The 19478-nt window shown below is 30.3% G+C and overlaps 4 protein-coding genes across 11 annotated transcripts; 1 reads left to right on the forward strand and 3 right to left on the reverse strand.

Annotated features, from left to right (window-relative positions):
• Positions 1-60: 60 nt before the first annotated feature.
• LOC124497373 (serine beta-lactamase-like protein LACTB, mitochondrial) lies at positions 61-1742 on the reverse strand. Its single transcript, XM_047061022.2, has 2 exons — positions 906-1742; positions 61-832 (listed from the first exon to the last, which is right to left on the reverse strand). The coding sequence occupies exons 1-2, from the start codon at positions 1702-1704 to the stop codon at positions 159-161; spliced, it is 1473 nt and encodes a 490-aa protein (XP_046916978.2). The 5' UTR covers positions 1705-1742; the 3' UTR covers positions 61-158.
• A 113-nt stretch (positions 1743-1855) lies between these two features.
• LOC124497936 (uncharacterized) lies at positions 1856-5952 on the forward strand. 2 transcript variants are annotated; one of them, XM_047061625.2, is made up of 4 exons: positions 1856-2121; positions 2697-3467; positions 3529-4385; positions 4462-5952. In XM_047061625.2, the coding sequence occupies exons 2-4, from the start codon at positions 2750-2752 to the stop codon at positions 5797-5799; spliced, it is 2913 nt and encodes a 970-aa protein (XP_046917581.2). In that variant the 5' UTR covers positions 1856-2121; positions 2697-2749; the 3' UTR covers positions 5800-5952. The 2 variants fall into 2 exon arrangements, with proteins under 2 accessions (XP_046917581.2, XP_046917580.2); XM_047061624.2 differs by lacking the exon at positions 1856-2121 and adding an exon at positions 2283-2500.
• Positions 5953-5973: 21 nt separating this feature from the next.
• Positions 5974-7929, reverse strand: LOC124497939 (very long chain fatty acid elongase AAEL008004). The gene is made up of 2 exons (XM_047061629.2): positions 6859-7929; positions 5974-6788 (listed from the first exon to the last, which is right to left on the reverse strand). The coding sequence occupies exons 1-2, from the start codon at positions 6905-6907 to the stop codon at positions 5974-5976; spliced, it is 864 nt and encodes a 287-aa protein (XP_046917585.1). The 5' UTR covers positions 6908-7929.
• Positions 7930-8063: 134 nt separating this feature from the next.
• Positions 8064-19334, reverse strand: LOC124497938 (uncharacterized). 7 transcript variants are annotated; one of them, XM_075734205.1, is made up of 8 exons: positions 18907-19334; positions 17458-18839; positions 16472-17404; positions 11770-12110; positions 11124-11696; positions 9886-10015; positions 9444-9829; positions 8064-9372 (listed from the first exon to the last, which is right to left on the reverse strand). In XM_075734205.1, the coding sequence occupies exons 4-8, from the start codon at positions 11954-11956 to the stop codon at positions 8459-8461; spliced, it is 2190 nt and encodes a 729-aa protein (XP_075590320.1). In that variant the 5' UTR covers positions 11957-12110; positions 16472-17404; positions 17458-18839; positions 18907-19334; the 3' UTR covers positions 8064-8458. The 7 variants fall into 7 exon arrangements, with proteins under 7 accessions (XP_075590320.1, XP_075590321.1, XP_075590318.1 ...); XM_075734206.1 differs by lacking the exons at positions 16472-17404; positions 17458-18839; positions 18907-19334 and adding exons at positions 12194-14995; positions 15129-15253; XM_075734203.1 differs by lacking the exons at positions 16472-17404; positions 17458-18839; positions 18907-19334 and adding exons at positions 13156-13379; positions 15129-15251.
• Between the last annotated feature and the right edge of the window lie 144 nt (positions 19335-19478).

Genomic DNA, 19478 nt, shown 5'->3' on the forward strand with positions numbered 1-19478 from the left:
AAATCGATAAAAAAAATTCCATGCGCTGTAATTGCACACAGGAAAAAAATATCGAAAAAATTCTTTCACCGGAAATTTTTATTATTATAAAAAAAAATTGCAAAACGTCTTTTTAATAATATAATCCAATTCAATGGAAAAAAATTTTTTTGAAATTATCATGCAGTGGAAAATATTTTTCCAATTTCCATGCCCATTTTTGAAATTTCATTAGCTTCCTGTAGATTGGCAATTATGGCAACAACAATTTCATTATCTGGTTCAATAACAAGAATTGATGATGCACCGATAGCACCACCACTATGCATAGCAACATTATCGAATAATGGTTCAGATGCAAATGCATGACGATTTTGATTTTGACCATTTTGTATGACAGAAAATCCAATACCATAACCTTTAGATTTATCTACTGACCATTTTGATGATGAATTATCCATTGGTTTCCACATTTCTTCTACAGTAGATTTATGTAGATAACCAATACGTCCATTATGATCAACACCATGATAACTATAAAGCATTAGATTTCCATATTGTAATAGATCCGGTATATTGGACAAAAGACCACCACCAGCCCATTTATAACTATTATCTACATATGGTACATTAAGAATTTTACCACTATTTTTATCACGATAATAATAACGTGAACGATCATAAATGATAACATCATTTTGATCTAATCTTGTATGACGTAACCCAAGTTCATTGTGTATGAATTTCATTAAATCTTTAGCAAAATTTTTGGATTCCATTTTTGTTTCCATAATGGCTGCAATCAATGTATAACCAAATGTTGAATAATGAAATTTTGTTCCCGGTTTGGCCACTGGCAAACAAAAAAAAAAAAAAAGAAATCTCATTGAAACAAAAAAAGGAAAAACCAAAATTCAAAATTTTACCTAATGAATCATCTTTGAATAATGAAAGACTTTCGGTTACATTTGAAAAATGTTCTTTTAAATAATATTCTTTACATTCGAATTCGTTTGATTTTCGTTTCTCTCCATTCTTGTTTTCTTTTTCTTCTTCTTCTTTATAATGACGTATACCACCAAGATGTGATGCCAATTGCCGTAATGTTATATCGACTGGTTGATTTTCCCATGTTTTCTTTGGAAATTGGCCATCCACCAAATAATCATAAATCGAATGATCAAGATTAATTTTATTATCTTCAACCATTTTTGCCAACATTGTGGCTGTTATTGATTTCGATATCGATGCTATACGCATAACGGTATTCGAATGACATGGAATATTGTTTTCAATATCGGCTAAACCTTGACCTTCGATCCAAACATTTTTCCCCCGTACACTAACACCAATTACAAAACCCGGTATGGTTTGTTCGATTTTCCATTGTAATAATCGTTGTCGACTTTTATTGATTGCCTGTTCAAATGATCGTGTTTCGACCATCTGATTATTTTCCGTGGTAATTAGAACTTTTTTTGATCGTTCATCAGTACCGGTAAATGTGTCATCATCAACATTAACATTTTTACGTTTCAAAATTGTAAGATAATCAGGATATTGATTCAGAAATCCATACGTAGAAAGGCTGCCCAATGTAAACCAACCTAATGTTTTCCATGATCGTCCAGAATTCATTGGATACAAATTACAATGATGATGATGATGATGGTGGTGGTGAAATTCTATTCTAATGGTTAAAATATCATCACAGAAAAAAAACATCGAAAAAAATAACCATCATCCACCACCACCACTACTCCATCGTATATATTAGCTATTTATTTCATAAACGAATGCTACTACTTTTGAAAATTAGAAACAAAAACAATGAAAAAAAAAATCTAATATAACATCATTTATGAATGGAATACACATTGTAAATAAAAAAAAAAAAAAAAAAATAAAATAAAAAAATTTCTATATTTTTGTGAACAAAATCTCAAATATTGAGAGAAAGAGAGAGAGAATTTGGATTCACTTTCTCCTTTTTTTTTAGAATGCGTGTTTGACCAAATGTATATCGATTGATCGACCAACAACAACAACAATCATAACAACGACAGCAGCCAATTGAATAGATTGGAATTTTATTGATGAATTTTTTTTTGTCCAAAAAATAATTCTAAACAATTCTTTACGGTACGTATTGATAATGGATACCCACCACCACCACCAAAAAAAAAAAAAAAATGATTATTATCGGTCGGCGTTGTCCATGTCTTTATTTTTTTATATTTATGTTTAGTGTGATGTCGCCACTTGTGTGTGTGTTTAGTGATGAGTTTATATAGCGCTTTTACATTGAAAAAAAAACAGGGGGCTTTTCGATTTCGAATGTGTGTTATTTGTTTGGTCGATAGAATAATTGAAAATTTGTTTGAAACTTTTTTTTTTGGTATTTTTGATCAATTATCGAGAATATAAATTCTGTTGCTGTTTTGAATTTCGTTATCGATTGTTTCGATCCATGTGCATCCTATATATATGTTTTATGTCGCAAAAACAACAATTATCCAATGTAAGCAAAGTCATGAGTTAATAGCGTAATAATCAATGCACAATATGGATATGTTTTTTTTTTTGGTCATATAAAACACAAATTAAATCATGATGATGATCATTATTACGCAGTTTTTATTTTTAAAGCTTTGACGATTATTTCTAATCATCATTCTTTCTTTTTTTGTTTTGTTTGTTTGTTTGTTAATTTATAGCCTGTTTTTTTTCTTCTATCGAAATTGTGCAAACCAAATTTTGACCCGAAATAATGACCGAAATAAAAACAAATGTCAATCATTTAACGATTGTATCGCCATCAACTACAGTATCAACGGCAGTTGCCGATATGGTTGGTGCCGTTATCAATAATGTTGCCGAATCATCCATGAACGATATTAATAATGATGATGATGATGGTGATGGTGTTATTGGCCAATTGGAACTGGATCATCAATCACAATTATTACAAAATTATTCATTCAATTCTAAGAAACAAACGAATGAAATGGAATCGGATGATGATGATGATGATGAAATGATGGTGGATGATTTCGAATATCCATCCGATTTTGATCCAAATGACTATGAACCGGTTGAATTTAGTAAAGAACATAAACGTAAATTATTATCATTATTAAACATGATTATACCGGATTTGAATCCATTGAATTCATTTAACTTATCCACGAACCATCATAAAAAATCATCAAAATCAAAATTATCATCATCATCATCATCATCATTGTTGAATGATTCAGCTCAAAATGTTCTAGCACGTCTTACATGTTTGATACAATTATTCAATGATTATTTTCGTCCACAAGAAATATGGCCATTGTTAGGACGATTACCACTCAGTTTACGTATGGATAAATCATCTAAAAGATTAAAATTTATCGAAGAATTGGATTCAAAGAAAATTCGTCAATTGAATAATTATTTTCGTTGTTGGCTTTATCTATTCTACACTTGTGATGAAATCATTGGTAATGTTTTTTTTTCTATTTATATAACCACTAATAATAACTTTTCCTTTTTGATGATCAGAATCAATCGATATAATGGAACAATCATCATCAACGCCATTGGAAATGTTTACAATGATGATATTGAATGTATTCAATCATTTACGTGATTCATTACCACAAATTAGACAAATATTCATCGATCATTGGTTTCCATTAGAATCATTTGAAAAACGTTTAGAATGTTTTTTTCGTTATGATAAAATCCATCAGATAATCATACATCGATTAGCACATGAACGTTTAATACATACATTGATGAATGAAAAATATTTATTGGTAAAAAAACAGCTTGAATTGAAGACAAAAGAAAATGATCAATTACAATTGCAATTATCTCGTTTACAATCGACCAATAGTAAAAATACATTGATACAAAATAATAAAACACAAATAAATGAAATGCAAACTGCAATTCAACCAACAACAGCGCCTCAAACAAAAATCAAACCTCTGTCGTTTTCTTTTTCATCGATGTATAATAATAATAATAATAATCAATCGGGTAAATCATTACTGCCTCAACAACAATCATCATCATTGCAGCCGAAAAGTCAATTAAAATCAATTTTATTGGCACAGCCTAGATCACCTGTTCCATCTATAATAACATCGGATAGTTGTTCCAATAGTGCATACAGTAGTAGTGGTTCCACATCACCAACACAATCAATTTTGAATTCTACAAATTCCGATATATCGAATCGAATCAAGGATTCAAAACCGACATCATTGGATTTGGCTAAAGCGGTTGCCAATAAAATTCATCAAACAAGATGTACTACTAAAGCAAAAGCTGAATCTGCTTCTGCCGCTGCTGCTGTTGCTGCATTATCTAATAATAATAATAAAACAAATGCTCCAGATCCAGAATACTCGGTGAGTATTTTTTTTCCAGTTTTTCCATTTTTGTTTGCTAAGAAACAAAAAAACTTTTCTCATTTGAAATATTCAGATTTTTGGACGACGAGGAAGACCACGTAAATTTTCTTCACTTAACGATTCGACTGATGAATGTAAAAATCAAAATAAAAAAGCTCGAATATCTGCACAGACAAAAGTTGACCATCAACAGCCAAATGATCAATTAATGCAATCGATACGATCTAGATCAAGATTTAAAATGAAAAATTCATTACTCAAAATAGATTCTGCAGAAACGGTTAATAATAAAAATTCACCAAAATTGCCTCTATCGTTGAATGCCATATCACAGCAACAAACCGGACCATTGAAACCGATTGTCAAAATGAATTCAACAATTGGATCAAAATCATTACTCGATACTACTAGTAGTAATAATAATAGTAAAAATAACAACAATGATAATAGTATCAAATTATATGAAAAATCATCAAAAAGTTTAATCATCAAACCATTGCAGGTAAAAACCGAATCACCTACAATGTCATCATTGACAACATTTGAGGAAAAATTTAATATCAAAATACACGGGTCTAATCAACCATCATCATCATCATCATCATCATCATTGCCAGAAATTAATCTTGCTTTATTTTATTTTGTTGATTCATCCACAAATCGTTTGATATGTCGAATATGTAGTGAAAATCTTAATGATATGGATAAATTCTTAAAACATCTTGATGAACATGTTACAAATAATGATGTTTTTCAATGTGAAATATGTGCGAAAATATTTACAACCAAATATAAATTAACACGTCATTTACCTATCCATTCTGGTGAGAAACCATTTATATGTCAAAAATGTAATCGTTGTTATTCACGTCGTGATAAATTAAGTGAACATATCAAAGCAGTACATTCGGAGAAACCATTTGTGAAGAATCGAATTATTCCTACTGTTTCATCTAATGAACAAGATACAAAACCACAATCATTGAAAACATATGGAACAACAACAAATGGTACAACAACAACAACAACAACAAATCATATTGATGATGATGATAAATCATCTAACAATGGAAATGATGTTTTATCATCTAACTGTACAACGACACTAAGTAATGGTAATGGCAATGGCAATACTACTTGTAATTTGAATAATTCATCTAATGATAAATGTATGGCCACAAATAATGATAGTAGTAAACAATCATCATCAGCATTAAAAATTGAAGAAATTTTAATCAACGATGATAGTAGTAATTTGGATAATTCTGAATTTGAACCAATTGGTGATAATTGTAATAATGCTAATGATTATGGTGATGTTGATGACGATGCTGATGATGATGATGATGACCAGAAACAAGATCAAGATTTAGATATAAAATCTAAAATTGAAATTGCAGAACTAGATTGATTGATATCATCATCATCATCATCTTATAATATATAAATATAAACAGATTATAATTTTGTAATTTCTATGCATATTCACTTGATATTCATATGAATTTGATTGTAGTTAAAATTGAAATTTTTTCATTAAATTAACCAAAAAAAAAAAAAAAAACAATAATTTTATTCCTTTTGATTATTCTGGTTTCTGATGTTGTTGAATGATATTTTCAGATTGATTATTGTTGTTGTTGTTGTTGTTATTGTTGATACTGATTGCCGTTGAATAATAGCTTTTACAATAGAAATTATAAAACATGATCCAAAATAATATGGCATGTGCAATCATTGCATAAGCAAAAAATGGTTGAAAACCACAATCCATAATTAATGGTATACATGAATGTATAATGGCAATGGCAAATTGTATCATCTGTAATTGTGTTAGATATCGTTTCCACCAAAGATATCGTCGTAAACGGGGACCAAAAGCAGCCAAACAATAATAACTATACATAATCATATGTACAAATAGATTGATCAACGGTACAAAAGCATTATGGCCACCGGCACCAAATTTCAATCCAATCCAAATGCCCCATGGTACTAATGAATGATGTGTAACATGTAATGCTGATATTTGTTGACTTTTTTTACGTAAAACAAAAAATATTGTATCAAGAAATTCAATCATTTTCAATATCATTAGCCACCATGAAAGATGTAATAGACGCATATTTTTATCGGTAACCGTATAATCAACACGTTCGCATATGATACTGAAATTACCGCCCGGTGGTATATAAGTCAGTTGGCCACCATAATGAAAAAATCCAGCAGATGCTATGACCATAAGTATATTATAGACAATAATGATCGATTCGATACGCATTGGTGGTCGATTTTTCATCAATCGTGGTCCTAAACTTTTCACCACATAAATATAACATAATATTATCGACCATATTGGAAATGGTGATCCAATCAATGGCCAATCTGATGTTCGAGGATCTATATATTGACAAAAAAAAACAAACAAAATCACGAAGATACGAGAAACAAATTCCAACAAACAACATACCACTTTTGGACATTAGCCATTCATATGGCCATATTAATGATTCCAACATTCGGATTGTTCAGGTAAATTATTGTATCAGGTTTTTAGATGTGGAAAAAAAAGGAAGAATAGTTGTCTGTGTGTGTGTCTAGGGATTTTTTATGATGATGATGATGATGACAAGAATGGAAAAAACGAGAAAAAAAAACTTTTGTCGTATCATTTTCTCGTTCTCTTTTTTTTGCGGGGGATAACGTAGCCAAAAAAAAAAAAAAAAATTACGAACGCATGGCATTCGTTTCTTTCATGCTTGATTGAATCATCGTTCATTGGAAACCAGAAAAAAAGAAGACGAAAAAAACAAAAAAAAACAACGAAATGATATTGCCCAATAGATAACTGTCATGTGGAAGAAAACGATAAGAAATGAATTGTGACAAACAAACAAAACAAAAAAAAAATTTATGCCCATTGAGCCATAACTCTTTTTTTTGAAATTCGACTCTGTCTCATGTTCGAAAATGATGAATTCAATAGATTGGCCATTTGAAATTGTGGTGATGAATGAAAAACGTGTATTCGATTTTTTTTTTTGGATCAATCCAGTAAATGCGACAATTTTTTGATGATCTAAACCACTATAAATATATTGATGATTGAATCTCGATGAATCTTTACAGGATTGAAGTGATTTTTTTTCTCTTTTTGTTTTGCAGGTTGTTTACAATCATCAGTGATATTTGTCCTCGTTCCAATCAAATATGATGAATGACAAGCAACAACAGCAGCAGCAGAAGGCATTGGAATTGGTGTTTGTCATTTGTTTCTATTTTACAATTGACACATTGAACAGTGATGATTATGTCGTTGATAATTGAACAACATCGGCTTCAAAAAAAAAAAAAAAACTTCGACCATATAATAAATTATTTTCCACCGGAAAAAAAATTGTTTTCCAACACCAAAACGAGAAAAAAAAACGTTAATCGATTTCATAATTGGCAGCAATGATTATAAACGAAATGAACAACAACGACAATGATAACGACAACAATCATCGATCGGGCGTAAAATTAAGAAAACAACAACAACAAAAAAAAAGATACGCCTGATCACTTGTTGATTATCATGCAAATCTTAATTTTTTCACATTATTATTAGAAATAATGGAAAACAAAACGATATAACATCCAAACAAACGTCGTATATGAACGGAACAAGAAAAATTTTCGAACATTGACAGCAAAAAAAAATAAAATGTTTGTATTTGTAATTATCGAGAAATAATATTTTTTTTTTTGTTTTCATTTTCAGGTATTTCAAAATTTTAAAATCAAAAAACAGAATCGAAAACATATATAGTAATACATGTGGCAAGATTAGAAATGTGTGTGTGTGTGATTAGATCATTTTCAAAAAAAAAAAAAATTAAAAATTCATCGGGTCAAAAAAATAAAAACAAAAAAAAACAAGGTAAGATGACAATGGCAATAGATGTGTAAATAATTTTTTTCCTTTTTTTCTGATGACTAGTTTTTCGTTATGGTGACAAAATATGTGGAGAATAAAATTGAAAAAAAAACAAAAAAAAAACGAAGAAGAGAAATCCAAGCTGTCTTGTTTAATTCATTGGTTCAAGACGGCAAAGAATTGCTTTCATATAGGCAGCCGCCGATAATGCTGCATATGGTTGCCATTCTTTTTTTCTTGAACCATCCTTATAATCGGCAATACCACGAATGATTATATAACGATCTTTACGATTACCAAATATTGATTCAATAACCGTATCGAATTCAATATCGAATGCTTTTATACCGAATTTCAATGCAATATCCTGTCGTAATTGTTCATTACCAACAGCCAATCGGCCAGAACCGACAGCACCAAAATGAATTTTTGGCATTCCACGTTTTCGTGGATCATCTTCACCGGTATCTTCATAACGATGATCCGGTTCAGGATGTGCCATTTCAATTACATCATTAGTACCGATCGACATGTATAATTTATCAGTGTTTTCTGCTGGCCGTACAAATTCAAGATCATCGCTTTCTTGTAATCGATGTCGTGCCTCTTCAATATAACGTTCCCATGATGGTTGACCACCGCCAACAATATCATTCTGTGCTTCCAAATAGATATGACGAGCTATATCCTGTAATTCTAATGATAATGGACACCAAAAACGATAATTAAATGAATCAACTGTCTGTAATTCTTTCCATGTTGAATTCGATGCATTCATCGGTTCATCCGGTGATGAACGAAGTTTTTCACAATGTACATAAATAAAATCTGAACGTGTTGGCAATTGTTGTGGACGATTATTTCCATGACCATTATGACCATCATCATCACCACCGATATCCGAATTACTAGTTTTCTGGTTGATTGGTGAATATGAGGAATTTTTTCTTGGAGATGCCGACACAACTATATCACCAAGTCGTACATGTTGATGATAATCAGTATAATGTGGTACACCGCCACCAATACCAACAAGAAATACATATTCAACATGTTGAAATGTACCTTTTGTGTGTTTCAGAAAAAGAAACAAAACAAAAAAAATTAAATATCGATTGAATTGAAAATTTTCTTACCTAAAAGCCTTGTAGTTGTATTACCAGCGGCAATCATAGCCGAACGGCTATTACCAACAGCCGGTAATTTTGTGGCAACAACACGATGTTGTCCAATATTGCCCAATGTATAAACATTTGATTCACCTTCACCTTTATAACGGACATATGTATCTTTATTATCGATCATTGAATCAACGGCTAATTTTTCACAAAATTGTGCCGTTATTATAGCTACAGTTGGTTGCTGTGATCGAATCACTTTAGGCATCTGACTAACACGTTTCACCTGTTGTTCATCGCTTGTAACACGAATAATTTGACCAAGATCGGTTAAACGTGCAACACCTTTTGTACATAATTCATTAACTAAACGTTCAACATCTTCTTGATTCGAACAGGTTGTACTTATATAGAAAAAAAAATTAATTTCAACATCGAAAACAGCAGAAAAAAAACTTACGCAGCAATATCGGGTAATGAAAGCGGATTCGGATATGCCGATTCAATCATTTCACGAACTTTTTCTTCAGTCAACAATTGATAATGATGATGATGGTGATTATTGTTTGAATTCAAACTAAGATCCATTGCTATTAATAAAAATAAAAATGAAAAAAAACAAATGAAAAATTTTTATTTTTGATTATTTGAGCGCATGCGCACGATGCGTGCAAAAAGCTAGCAAAATTCAAAAAAAAGTTGTAATCATCATCATCATCATCATTGATTTGTGATTTTTTTACGGTAAAACTTTTTAACCTATAATTAATGATCAATGATGGATCATTTCTATTTCTATTTTTTTTAAACAAAAAAATCCCTTGAATCTATCAATCAAGTGTGTACATATATGTGATATAATTGATTGTGTGTGTGTATGAAATATATCGATACAACACAACACATCTATCTATCATTCAAGTGAAAGGAGATGATGATAATAATAATGGCTATTTATTACACAGCCACTCTCTCTCATTCACACACACACATATGCGTCAACAAGTTATTCGGACAAAATTCGTGATCAATTTGACCGAAAAAAAAAAAATACAAAACGGGAAAATAAAACACAAACACCATCATCGGGTGTTATTGACACACACACAAACACATCTATAAATTTTGCCAATTATAGCAGCTGCCTTTTCTTTTTCTTCTTCTTCTTCAAGAAAATCTAAGTTTTTTTTTACCGATTTTTAAAATTAATTTTTAAGAAAGAAAGAGAAAAGCAAATCACAACATTATAAGCTGATTATGATTAAGGCTTGTTGGTTAATCTTTTTGTTGCAAGGCATATGCCATTCACTCAGCTGAGAGGTCCAAATAGAAACCAAAAAAAAAAAAAAAAAAAAAAAACGTTTACTTGATTTTTTATCATCATCATCATCATTCATTTTAATGATGATCGAAATTTTTCGTTTTGGTTTTACCGGTGGTGGTGGTCTTGGTTTCAACATTCGTAACCTTGCAGCCATATCTTGAATCTTATCAATACGATCAATAAGATCATGAACATGTAAATTTGATTCTTTAGATAATGATTCTATTGGTTTATAATTATCATCATCATTATCTACTATGGTAGTAATTAATTGATAAAGATCATCATCAAACCACATATATAAAATGTCACAAATCAACAGGTTTGAGTACTGAAAACAAAAAAACAAAAATAGTGGAAAACAATAAACTTACATGAACGTTGTGATGATGACGTTGATGATGATGATGGTCTTACGAATGGTTCATCAATCTGTTTTACTTCCAATTCTATTTGTAATAATGGCCTATACAATGGTTGTTGCATTGTTTTCATCAATTTCATTATGAAACCGACATAATTTTTTGGAAAATCTTGTGGATTAACAAGTGCACGAAAAAATGATTGTGCACATTGAAGAAGATTTTGATCATTATTACCACCACCATTTAATGATGATGAATTATGATGATGATGATGATCATCATCATCATCATGATGGTGAAACCAGAATCGAAGTTCACGTGATTCTTGTTGATGAACATTTGTAATGGCATTGACAAGAAATACTTTGAATGCAAGACGTAAATCAAATTTCGTTCGATTATGATGTTGATGGTCTTGTTGTTGAGCAATTTGTTTATTAATAATAATTCCTTGATGTTGGCCACCAGCAACATGACGAATATTCTGTTGTTGTTGATCCAATTGTTTACCATCAACAATACGTTCTACACGTAGTATTGTATGATCCAATTCTTTTTTCAACGGTGTCATCATGATTAAATCTAAAAAATTCGTATAGAATAATTTAAATCAAATCCAAATCCAAACACACACATACACAATCAAAAATCTTACCTGGTTGTTGAACAACAACAACATCATCATTACCATTATGATGATGATTATTATGACCATTAACACCATTGGTTTTTTTCGATGGTGATCCACCATTTGTCGATAATTTCGATGATGATGATGGTGATGATGATTTTTGTTGCATTTGAATATTTTGCTGTGTTGTACCGTTTGTAGCCATCATCATTAATTTAAAATTTCCAATTCGAATGGACACAGCTGCAATTGAAAGTTAAGTGAAATTTCGTAGTTAAACCAATTTAGACCAATGTGAATTTGTCATTCCAAAAACTTGAACATAGAGGAGAGAGAGAGATAGATTCAATTGTGTTGGATTCGAGCTGTTTTGGAACAAAATGAAAAGAAAAAGGAAAAAGATTGATCAATCAATTAACGACAAATGAAAATGGTGAAAAAAACAAACCGGTAAACACACACACACACACACACACACACACGGTAAAATGATAATCCATTTAACCTACTCTTTCCCTCTCGCTTGTTATCGTTTTTTTTTACATATCGATGATGATGTTTCGTCGTCGTTGTTGTTATTATAACCATATTAGGGTTTTGAAATTTTTTTTTCATTTCATTTTGGCGTTTGTTTGTTTCATTATTTGAATCCGGATCTTTCTCTATCCATGTTTTTGCCCGAAAATGGTTAAAATCCTCTCTCTCTCTCTCTCTCTCTATTTCTCTCTGTGTAATGATGATAATATAGCACACACACACACACACAGACAAACAAATAAAGATAAAAACATGATTTACGGATGATGATGATTATTATTATGGTGATGGCACAACAACAACAACAACAACAACAACAACAACAAGGATTGACACGACCCAGAAAACAAAAAGATTTCATCATCAGAGTAAGTTTGGGTCAAAAATATATAAATTCGTAGAGCAAGAGAGAAAAGGCACATGTGTGTGTGTGTGTACAATATAATAATTCAATTAGTTGGCAAAACAAAACAGAGAAAAAAAAATCGAATCCGATTTCGACAAAATTTTTTTTTTATTTTTAAATCTGGATTAAACGTGACCAGATTTTTCAAAACAAATGGCCACAAAAAAAAAACACAACCATAACCATGGAATAAAAATCATCATCAGAATAAAAAAAAATTCGGCACGACATTTATGAACGATAACAATGATTATACCTCTTAATCATCATCATCATCATTTTTTTTCGGTCAACAGACAATTAAAATTTTTTTTTTTTTTTTTGGACAACAGCAACGAAAATTCATTGTTTTTATAAACAAACAAAAATCATAATGACCACCACCATTATAATGATGATGATGATGATGGTCAATACCAATCATCATCATCATAGTAAATGTGAAAAGAGAAAAAAAAATTTTTTACCTGTGTTTTTAGCCATCCAAGTTGAGTTTGGATCAATTAAATCAAATCAAATCAATACGAGCAAACGAACAAAAATGAAATGAAATAAAATGACTTTTGGCAAATGGAAAAAAGCTTTTTCTTTTGATTCAAATTTTTTTCAATGTTCCAAAATTAAATTTGTTTTTCATTCATTCGAATTATGAATTTGAATAAACAAAAAAAAATTCCAAATTTGAAAATTTCTACAAAGAAAGAGAGAGAGAGAGAGAGAAAAATGAATTATTTAAATTCAACAACAGTCAACAGTCCTGTTGACCATCATCATTATCATTATCATTATCTCATTGCCATGGTCACCTAAATTTTTTTTTTTCGTTTCATTCCGTTTGTCTGTTTGTTTTGAATATGTATGTATTTCAAATTCATTTATTCATCATCATCAGTGTCATTGGCCTCTCATTACATTACATAACGATTCAGTTCATTTACATAACACACACACACACACTCCTGTATTTACATACATTGTTTCAATCCATAAAAACTCATTTCATTTTATTTCATTTCGTTCGAAAAAATTTTTTTTGTTTTATTTTGTTTTGGGCAACAATTCAAGAAATATTTTTCTATGTAAGATCCGGAAATTTTTTTTCTTTATTTTGATAACAACAACAACAGTAACAACAATCATTGTGTGTATGTGTGTGTGTGTGTGTTTGATGGCCATGGTCATCATTATCATCATCATCATCATCATCATCATCATCGATGATTGATCAATCGATCAATGAGATTTATAAAAACAATGAACAAACAAACAGAACAGACAACCACATTCATTGATCAAGCCAATTGACTATTGTTAAAACGGCAAAATGATATATATATAACCATGAATCAAAACGGATATGATTACTCTACTTACCAATCCACAATCCAAACCCATCGATCTACCTACATCTACTATCTACATCTATCAAATCAATCAATCATCGATATTTGAACTATTTGAACAAAACAAAAATAAAAAAAATTTAAACCAATCATGCAAATCTCGAAATGTAAAAAAAAAAGGAATGGTCAACAGGAACAATTTTGTTGTTGTTGTTGTTGTTGTTGAAATTTTTCTATTTCTAGATTTGAAATCTTTGTATTTTCATTGTTCATTTTTTATCCATACACAGAATACATGTCAATCTAATTTAATCTAATCTAATCTGATCTGATCTGATTTTTCTGGACACAATCGTTTTTTTTTTTGAATCTAGTTATAAATACAAAACAAAAATCAATAGATCAGCATTTGTTTTGTTTTGTTTTTGTCTAATAATGTCATCATGATTGAAACAAAACAAAAAAAAAAAAAAAAATATCGGTGACATCACGATTTAGCCATTTTGTATTTGTGGATTTCAAACGCATACACACACACACACACAAAAACGGATGTGTTCCATTTCAGTTTCAAATTTTTTTTTTTCGTTGAAACACATCCATCTACTTATTACTATTGTTGTTGTTGTTCTCATGGCCATTTCCTATCCATTACTTTCACATACACACACACAGAGAGAGAAATTATTTTCAAGGATTTTTTTTCAGAGAAAAAACATAATGATTGCATGGAAAAAAGTGTGAAAAAAATGATGATGATGATGATGATGGAAATCAATTTGTATCCATTATATATTTGAATGTCTTCGTGTTTGTTTCAATTTCACTTATAAGATCTATTGTTTTTCATCAACCATTAAGTGTTCTATTAACAACAACGAATAATAATGATGATGATGACAGCGTGACACACAACATTTGGCCAATAAGTGATGATGCTACAAATGTGTATGTTTTGGATGGTCTAAATATAGAAAAAAAAACGCGTTTAGTTCATTGAATTTTCGGTTGGTTCATACATTGGTTGTTGTTTGTTCAAATATAACACACACACACACATGCTAGCCGTGTATACACAATGAATGGGTAAAACTTACAAGAATTTTAAAAGAAGAATCAATCACTGTGAATCAAGAATCAAAATGAAAATGGAATGTGAAGAAAAAATTGTTTCACCAAAAAAAAAATAAAGGATCGAGGATACAAATTACACACACACACACACACACACAACAAGAGAGATTTCTGAAATGTCTGATGACATTTATTTGCTTATTATCAATATGTTATTTGTCTGTCGTCAACGTTGTCAAGGCATGTTAATCAGAGACGAAAAAAAAAACATTCGACACGTTGTGTGTCTATGTGTATATATATGATATTTGAGAAACACAAAAAAAAATCTCAAAACCAATGGTAACCATCAACCATGGTTATAATCATCATCATCATCAATAACCATAACAACGATGATGATGATAAAAAAAATTTAGAAAAAAAAAATTTGAAACAGGTGGTGTTGGTGTTTGGTTTATGGCATATATATATAATCAAATATTTGCCATGGTATTCTCATCCATTTGGCCATAAATAGATCAAAAAAAAAAAAAAAAATTGGCCATTGAATTTTATAACCAACCACACACGAAAGAGAAAAAAACAAAACAAAACACTACCTGTTGGTTGATATTTAAAAAAAAAAATTGTGGGCAATAAAAAAAATGCACACACACCCAGGTTATGTATAAAAGAATGAAAAAAAAGGCTAGGTGTGTGGGTGTGTGATCATTATAAGGTCAATGATACAGATGATGATTCTGGTGGTGGTGGTGGTGATGATACAAAATCATTTCATTGAACCAGAATTATTCTAACCAAAAAAAAAAAAAAAAAAAGTGAAAATTGGAATTTCGTAACAAATCTTCGTTTTCATTCAATAATACAATTCAATTTTCATTATGATCATAATTTCGTTGTTGTTATTGTTGTTGTTATTGTTTTGGGCGAAACACAACAACAACAACAATTTCCATTTTGGAAATAAAATGGAATCCCATCCCATTATTAACAACAACAACAACAACAACAAACCAAACAATCGCTATTAATGATGGGCTTGATGAAAAAAACAACAAACGCTTTTCAAAGCACACACACACATTGAATCTCTGTTATATATTAAAAATGATAAAAAACTGAGAAATTTTGTTTCAAGAAACAAAAAAAAAAAATTTGTTGCCAAAACAACAACAACAACAACAACCAGATGGATTTTCTCTGGTGATGGTTACCAACCAATACTGGAAAAAAAACCACTGACTGACAATTGCTCACAAATTGTGCAATAATAATGTTATTTAATCACATTTTCATATCCTGTCCACACTAATGTAATAATGGATCACCATAGTAAAAAAAAAGAACAGATCAAAACACTTACCTGTTTGGAATTTTATTGAAAAATTATTTGAAAATGAATATAAAAAAAAATGTTGATAATTAAATCATCATCATCATCATTATGATTAATAAATTGTCACGAAATGTCACCATTTTATGCATATATAGAAAAACATCGAAAAAAAACACACACAAACACAACACAACACAATCCATTGATTACAACAAACAGTCTGTGTGTTTTGTCCTTGATTTCATTCATTTGTTGCTTTTAGTTGTGTAAATGTAAAAATTTTGTGGCCAATTATCAATGATCAGATCAGATCGATACATCGAACAAACACAAAGAGAAATAGAGAAGATTTGATATGTTCCAGATGTGTATTCAAATGTTCCAAATAACGGTGTGTGTGTGTGTGTGTTTTATTTGGTAATGGCCAAAAAAAAAAACAAAAACAAAACATCTGCAACAACAATAGTCAATGATGATGATGATGGTGATGGAGATGATTTTTGTTTACACGTATACGTTGCTGTTGTTGTTGTTGTTGTTGTTATTGATCATAAATGACGACGATGATGATGATAGTAATCAATTATGAATAAAACAGATGCTACAAAAAAAATGGATTGAAAAAAAACGGAAATGAACAATAATTCATTGACAAAATCAAAATGAAAAATGAATTTGTCGTTGTTCACAATCGATAGATAATTTTTGTCGATAAAGATGATGATGATGATGATGATGATTTAATTGAGAAAAATTCAATTTAAATGATTTGCCGTTGTTGTTGTTGTTGTTGTTGTTCACAAATGATAAAATCGAATGTATAATTTTGTCGTTTCAATCAATCAACCGAAAAAACCAAAATCCAAAGTCACATGATGATGATGATGATGATGATGAAATTGAATTTGAGGAATACGTTGTGGTTACGTTATGACTACGATTATTTCGATGTTCATCATCCTACGTTTGTCATAAAGATGTTGGATCATCATCATCATTGACATTAACCTTACCTATATGGAAATCAAGATGATCATGGCCAACAAACAAAAAAAAAAAAAAATTCATTCACCGATTACCATGATTATTTTTAGCTTATTTATTATTATTGTCACAAGAAATAATAAATTTTCAATGAAAAAAAATTTTTTTTTTTTGGATTGTGGGCTTCCATTTTGATAATGATTTCGATGATTATACAAACAAACACAAGATTGTCTATATCATAAAATGTCGATCACGATCATTAACAATAATGATGAACGATGGAAGATTATCATTATTAAAAAAAAAACAGGGTAAAATCTTAAACAATGAAAAAATAATGATTACGATGATGAACAAGCCATACACACACACACACAGAGAAAATTTTTTTTTAAAAATTTTTAAATCATCATCATCATTGAAAATTGAAATTTCAACAATCCAAATATATTGATTGTCATGTGTATTGTACATGACTCATTTTTGATTCATTGGGAAATGAATGAATGAATGAATGAAACAGACAAACATGAAATCACAAAATTGTAATGGAGCATCATTCATTCATTCATTCAAATATCCACTCAACGATGATTGTGTATGCAGTGGTTTTTTTTTCGTCGTTGTTGTTGTTGTTGTTTTGTTGAAAAATTTCTCTTTTTTTTTTGCCCACTATGAATTTGCCATCATTAACGTTTATTCAATGTCCATTTCTTTTTCTCTTCTCTTGTTTTGTTTTGTTTTTTGCATTTTCTAACAGTACAATCTTCAAACGGATAATATACACCTTTTTTTTTGCATTGCTATGTGGTAATTTCAATCATTGGTTGATTTGTGATGGTTGTTTGGTGATTGATTTGATGGTTGTTTGGTGATGATGATGATGATGTAAATGAATTTGGAATGGAGCAAAAAATGAGAGAGTGAGAGAGAAAAAAGTGATGCCAAAATAATTATCATCAAGATGCTCAGGATTCATCCAATGATTCATTCAAAGTGAATTGAGGATTTTCATTTTTTTTTATTTTATTCTTCTGAATATTTGCTGAATGTAGCTGCTGCTGCTAGTTCACAAATAAGTGTGTGTGTGTGTGTGATTCATTCGAGTTTTGATGATTTCGGGCGGTGAGATGGGATTCGAATCCAAGAGTATACTGTTATTCGTTGGTTTGGATTCATTCAATTTTTTTTTTTTTTTTGGTTGTTTCTCGTTAGATGGGTAGTAGCGGCTTCGTAAATGTTGATTTTGAGTTTGTATGTAGTTTGCGTGCGTATGTGTGTAAATGGAATCCATGGCCGTTATTATTGTTTCCTGGTATATTCAGGGTGTGCATGTGTTGTTGTTGTTGTGAGGGTACCCAACAACAGTATACACAGATATATCTGGTAATGGATGGATGGTAGTGGGCTGAAAAAATTTTGACAAAAACAATTTTTGGTTAGCATACATAAAACACGACAAACAAACAACTCACATGGACGATTCGATAAGGCCATCTCCCCATACACACACACAGACAAACAAACAAAAATTCATTCAAAAATGAAAAAAAAACACGAGGCTTATGACCCGATTTTTTTTTTCGCTTCACCATATGATGATGATGATCAATATACAGATGGCCACAATAAATCCGATTTACTATCGAATGTGTCCAATAACATGATGATGATGATGATGATGGTCATTATCCACCAACAGAAAACAGCTGTCCAACCATAAATTGTTGCTGATGCTGCTGGTTGATTCCATCCAATTATCATCGTAGTTGTGGTGATCAATCGAGATCCACCCAAAAAAGAAATTCGTATTTTTTTTTTGTTTTTGTTTTAATCGGTTGATTAGATTCGATGATGATGATGATGATTGAATGTAGTTTTTCAAACAACAACAAGAACAAAGAAAAAATTGATATATCCGTTTATTTGTGTGTACTATATCGCCATCTATCGACATAAATCGAGAATATAATTTTATTCATCAAAATCGATAGATGGCGTTAAATGATGATGATGATGATGATGATAAAAATGATTCGACTCATTC

The sequence above is a fragment of the Dermatophagoides farinae genome, chromosome 9 (assembly GCF_024713945.1).
Source record: "Dermatophagoides farinae isolate YC_2012a chromosome 9, ASM2471394v1, whole genome shotgun sequence".
In the NCBI taxonomy this organism is placed as follows: domain Eukaryota; kingdom Metazoa; phylum Arthropoda; class Arachnida; order Sarcoptiformes; family Pyroglyphidae; genus Dermatophagoides; species Dermatophagoides farinae.